This window comes from Oryzias melastigma, linkage group LG17, assembly GCF_002922805.2.
Source record: "Oryzias melastigma strain HK-1 linkage group LG17, ASM292280v2, whole genome shotgun sequence".
NCBI classification, from domain to species: domain Eukaryota; kingdom Metazoa; phylum Chordata; class Actinopteri; order Beloniformes; family Adrianichthyidae; genus Oryzias; species Oryzias melastigma.
The window spans coordinates 8,739,275-8,745,274 of NC_050528.1; the positions used below are offsets into that span (position 1 = coordinate 8,739,275).

The window sequence follows — 6,000 nt, forward strand, 5'->3', positions numbered from 1 at the left end:
AGTGAAAATGATTAGAAGTGCTTTATTTCTGACCGCTGTGAGGTTAGTGTTAAGCTTTAGTCACAACTGCCTTTACGGGTGGATATGACCTGTCTGAAGAGCAAAAAGGGGCAAAATCTGTACGGGACAGGCACATCCCCCAAAGGAGATATCAAGGTCATAGAACGCTCTGTGAGCTCATGAAGAAAAAATGCTTTTTTTTACGTGCATGCTGCGAGGGACAGGTCATAGCAAAGACTTGACTTTAAATTGTGCTTTAGAAATATGCAGTACGCATGCCACACACCAGAGGGCGCTGGTGAGCCCAGGGAATGTGACACACGGCTGAAGAATAATCGAGTTAGTGGTAACAGGTCAAATGCAGCTGTATTCTTTAGCATCATTTTCTAAATGGAGGATTACGTGTCTAAACTCAGGAATTTGTGAAGAAACCTCACTGGCAGTGAGACAAAGAGACTTTAAAACTGAAGAAAGAAAAGGAAGACTTCTACAAACAGGTTATTCATGTGTTTCTTCAGAAGGAGCTGCGCACAGACTTCATTTGTAAGTAAAGTAAGTCAACAATAACAATCTTGGTGATTTGTTTTCTATGATAAAGAAAAATGACAACACACATCATCTGCTGTCAATCAAATGGTGAATAAGCTACTCTTCAGGGTTCATATGTTTGTAAATCTGACTGATGATGTCAGTGCATCACCAGAAGATACACCTGTGCTCCCCTTTAAGATGCAGCAGCTTCTGTCTACACCCCTCTACAGACGACCTATGGTGCCCGTCTGGGTAACCTCCCATACCAGTGAATGTGACTAAGGCTTTAAATATATAATAAACCACATACGGTCAGCACTACGTCAGGCCGTCTGTCGATTAAAGTCATCCCTTCATTTGGTATCCCAAATGACTTGGACTGATAGGTGAGGAAACCCCCATAGGACGAAACCTGAGACAAAGAAGAAGAGAAAACAAACTTCCATGTTAAAAACATTGAAATTGTGCACTTTGGAATTATAACTTAATCAAATGTTGAATTTATAGATGAACTGTTAACCTGAGCGATCAGAGGTTTAGTTAAAAGTGAAAAAAGTCAATAAAAATCTGTTTTAAGTGCTGCCTATAAACAGGAGTGTGAACTGTGATGAACTACTGATGCATTTCCGTGGTCGTGCTGTCTCGCTGACTCACTCTGTCTCTGAGGTAGGACCGCGGTGCCACCCAGTACAAGGACTGAACTGTTGGGGGGAGCTCCTGGATGTCCGCCACCACTGTGTTGCTGGCTGTGTTCAGAGCAGAGGAAACCTCCTCGATGGCAGGGCTTTCCAAACGCCAGTCTCTCATTTCCACAAACTAGTAAGGACATAAAAAGGTGTTCTCCTTTATCATCTGTCTTATTCTAATATTTACTTTATGAAACGACTCATCAAATTGACCCGTGTGGCATAAAATTACAAAAAAAAAAAAAAAAAAAAAAAATGGGTTTGTCTCCAGCAACAACATTGGCTTCATTAATCAAATGACGGTTGTCTTCCCACACAAAAAGCTGAGGCCTCCACAGGCATGCAGGGGCATGAGCAGCACACACCTTCCCTCTGCGTTTGTTGGAGCTCTGACAGCGGTCAGTGGCTCCGAAGCAGAAGCAGCTGGTGCAGCCTAGAGGGTTGGAGGGGTCAAAATAAAAGGATCCTTCCTGGCAAACATCACACCTGGCACCAGCGACGTTTCTCTGTAGAAAGAATCAGAACAGGAAGAGAAATGAACATAAGAGGAGCATGAAGGGTCTTTTTTTAAAAAAAAAAAAAANNNACCCACCTTGCAGAGACACTCTCCTGTGTCCGGGTGACACACATTAGACGTGACGCCGTCTTTATGACAGTCACAAGGGAGGCAGTCGGGGAAGCGATAATACCCCGCAGCACAGCGGTCACACTGCCGGCCTCCAATGTGAGGTTTGCAGCTGAAAACAAACACATTTTTAAAGAATTTTTCACCTTATGCACCATTAACCTTTAAAAAATGACATAATTTTTACTGTTAAACAGTGACTTATTTTTTCACAACTTTTTGTTTGTTTTGTTTAAGCAGTTTTTATTCCAAAACATGTCAGATTTACACAGTTTCAATATAATTACTAACTTTTGCTTTAAGCAATCAACTCATATAGTTTAAACACCTAAACCTTCTTTTAAAATTGTTCTAAAAGTGGTCATTTCATCATGATTTTGCAGTTTTTAGCCAAAATCTAAAATTTTGTGTCGTTTTGTAGGACATAGTTTCTGTAGAGCGGCAGGAGTTTGTTAAAAATTCACCTTTGAGTTGGGGGCGGAGCCACCTCACCCCCTCTTCCTCTCTTTTTTGCTAAGAATTCTCTGTTCGCCTCACAACTCCAACCTAACATTCCCGATGCAACAAAAATGGCGAGCAATATTTGAGCTGTCCAGCTTCACAGTTTTGAGCCAGATTTCAGCTCAGATGAGGAATACAAAGACGTATGCATCAGAATGGCGTTGAGCAGTCCAATGTATTTTCTACGTCTCAGAAAAAAATTTAATTAAATTGCATTTTTTTCATCTGCTCCTGATTTAAAAAAATACTTATAAACACAATATTTAGCTGAATTTTCTTCATATATTTCGTCCATTTTCAGAAAAAATGTCACAAGAACATGTTAATAACACAAAAAAACACAATTCTCATCTTCTTTAATGACTAAATCACCTCCAGTCATGTGTAATATTTACTGCATACGGATCAAATACCCTTTCAGTTAACTTTACAATTGTTTTTCATCAATAAGAATGCAGAAAATGTCATGTAGGGGCTGAAAACTGGTTCAATTCTAAAGTTTGACATTTTTGACAACTCGGACTTGCATATCAGCGCATATTTTTTTATTTAATTTTTTGTGTTTTCTTAAAATAAAAAAAAAATACATGTATAAATATAACAGCAGGGACAAGGGAAAGACTTTATTTTACACGCTTTTAAACTCAAAATGATCCTGAATCTTGTGGAAAAGATAAAAAGCATATTTTCACAGTTTTTAAAATCTTTCTTTAATAACAATGTCATGTTTCCACGTACCTGCACTGCCCAGAAACCCGGTCACAGTGAGGCCCAGCATTGGTGCTGATCCCAGTGGGAGAGCAGGCACAGTTCTCACAGCCCAGCAGAGGGTGGTAGCTGAACGTCAGGTTCTGACACACATCGCAGGCGGGTCGGACCGTCTGAGGAGGGCAGATGCAGCGTCCCGTCACTTCGTCACACAGTCGGCGCCCACATTCACAAGCTGCGATCAAAATCAGACACTTTTAGTTTAGGGAGCAGTTTTAATTTAATCTGAGGATAAATTAAAAAAAAATAATTCAATTTCCAAGATTACTAAAATAGTTTTCCTTTTTCCAGCAGTTAAAATAGACTCACGTCTGCAGTATGGAAATCCGTAGTATCCTGTGGCACATTTTGTGCACTGGCGCCCGATAATGTGCGATCTGCAAGGACATTGTCCACCAACTGGATTGCATTCAGACTCAGAAGAACCGGACTTGTTGCAGTCACAAGACAGAGATCCGTTGTTGTAAGCTGCAACCAGAGAGCGAACTGCAGCTGTGCAAAAGTCAGAGGAACTTCTGGGCCTAAAAAAAAACAAAGAAAAATAAAAAATGATCAGCTTTTTAACCCTAGAGAACCAAATGGGACAAATATGGTTACCTTTTTTATTTTATTGATTGTTTTACTCTTTTTTTGGTAGCTGTTAATTGCTGCTAAGGAACTAGCATAAGTTCTTGGCTTCTCCAGGATTGAAAATATACATGAAGTTTTTCTCAACAACCACTAGAGGGCACTCTTTTCACAGTTATCTGTATGTAGGCTTCACCAAAACTGTTTCCATTCACTTTGTACTTTAGAGTGAATACTTACTCAATAATGAACCCTTCTCCAGGACACTGCTGCTTGAAATTCTCCGATTTGTCCAGTGGTTTCTCTCTCAGGAGGTGTGGAGTGTAAATGTTATCAGGAACCAGCATGATATAATCCTAAACAAGAAACAAGCCAAAATATAAAATAAAATAAAAACATTCTGACAAGAAAGGATCTTTTGAGCATTTTAATAAAATCAAAAGGTTTAGAAAACGTACAGTCTGTTTAAAAACTGATTGTGTCCCCGCAGGGCTTTGAAAGTTCTGGAATGGAGGTTATTTCTAAAAGCTGCCAGGTAGGACATAGTCTTTCCATTGTTAGTGGGAATATAGTATAACATGGACGACTTAAAAACCCTCTCCGATGTTTTTTTGAGATATTTTAAAACTCTTCCCAGCGGTCATTAAGGGTGTTTTCAGACTGGAAAAATCATTTGGTCCAGACTGAGTTCTGAATCTTGTGTTTGGTCTGTATTCAGACCGCCAAAGCTTGTAGACAAAACCACGTGACTGAAGATCTCTTCACTCATTGGCCAGAAGTTACAAGGGTGGGGCAAAGCAACTAGAGGTAGAAGTTATGGAAGTCCTAAGCTCTGCAATCTTTGTCTGGATATTTCGCTTATTCAAACTTAATATTAAGCCGACCAATTTTAACATCTGTATCAACATTAAATTCATTTGGTCCAACTGGAAGGAGGTTACTGACGAGACGACAGCTATGAAGGTTACGCTGATAAGTGTTTATGACAAATAGATTGTTGAGAAGGAATGTGTATCAAGTAGGGCTGAAAAAATGAGTCGACTAATAAACGACTAATCGACTATTAAAATAGTCAACGACTAATTTAATAGTCGATTAGTCGTTACTTTATATTATATGGAGTCGGAGTGTAATAAAGTTGAAGGTTATTAAAGTTATAATGGCATTACGTTAGCTTTTTGGACTATTTTGGCCGTTACTAAGATTTTTAGGCAAATTTGGAGTTTCTACTACATGCTAGCTATTTTAGCTAATTTAGTATTTTTTTCAATTATTTAGGCTCATTTGGAGTTTGGCTAATATTTCAGCTACATGCTAGCTATTTTGGATAATTTATGATTTCTTTTTCAGTTTTTTAGGCTCATTTGGAGTTTAGCTCTGCAATAATGTCTTTTATATTTCTTTTAATGTTTTGTAATCTATACATATACATTTTTGGATTTTTTATCAAAATGTATTTTAGGTGATTGTCTTACATTTGGATTTTAATTGTTTATTCTTTTTATGTACCTTGATATTTTAAATGTTGCTTTTATTGATTGTTCTAAGGTTGACAATTTTAACATCTGTCCAGGGACAACGGATGAAAAATAGCCGCTGGGCTAATTCTGGCTCATTGGATACAATGCGTTTAATGTGCACTGTCCCTGAAAAATAAATAAATAAATTAGGGCTGTCAGATTTGTTGCGTTAAAAACGTGTTAATCTGACACGTGCTTGATGCCGACAATTTTTTTGACGCATTAATCGCGGATGTTTCTCATACGTGCCTTTCCATACCGCGCACGGGTGTCCCGCCCCCTAACCCATCGGCTGCTCTCATTAGATCACGGGCGGGTCTCCAACCACCGAGCTGCGAGCTAAAACCGGCCGGCGCTAGGACCTGGAGAGCTCCTGCACCCTAACCCGGCTCCGGTTCCCGTCCAGTACCACGTCTGGTGGTACCGGCTCGCGTCGGGCGCTGTGTCCCAAGAGCTGCGGACCCCCGACGTTCTTCTTTTCATAATTAATGTAGAACTGTTAAATTGTTAAACTTAAATTCCACGTTTTTTTTCCTTAAAAAAAGGCCACATATTAATTTGCGATTAATCACGAGTTAACTCAGGAAATGCAATTAATCGCGATTAAAAAATGTAATCGCCTGACAGCTCTAAAATAAATAAATAAATAAATACATAAATAAATAAATGAATGAATAAGCTAATAGTTCAGCTACATGCTAGCTATTTTGGTTGATTTTTTTTTCTTTTAGATTTTTAGGCTCATTTACTGTTTAGCTAATATTTCAGCCACATGCTAGCTATTTTGGCTAATTTAGGATTT

The 6,000-nt window shown here is 38.9% G+C and overlaps 1 protein-coding gene across 1 annotated transcript in view; it reads right to left on the bottom strand.

Annotated features, from left to right (window-relative positions):
• The window catches only part of LOC112147734 (laminin subunit alpha-3), an 88,285-nt gene that overhangs the window by 26,461 nt on the left and 55,824 nt on the right, over positions 1-6,000 (bottom strand). Inside the window, exons 33-39 of the mRNA XM_036216253.1 lie at positions 3,919-4,034; positions 3,421-3,632; positions 3,082-3,286; positions 1,810-1,954; positions 1,583-1,723; positions 1,186-1,347; positions 842-943 (exon numbers count right to left, since the gene is read on the bottom strand). Of these exons, the coding sequence (XP_036072146.1) occupies positions 842-943; positions 1,186-1,347; positions 1,583-1,723; positions 1,810-1,954; positions 3,082-3,286; positions 3,421-3,632; positions 3,919-4,034 (1,083 nt within the window). The remainder of the gene's footprint in view (positions 1-841; positions 944-1,185; positions 1,348-1,582; positions 1,724-1,809; positions 1,955-3,081; positions 3,287-3,420; positions 3,633-3,918; positions 4,035-6,000) is intronic.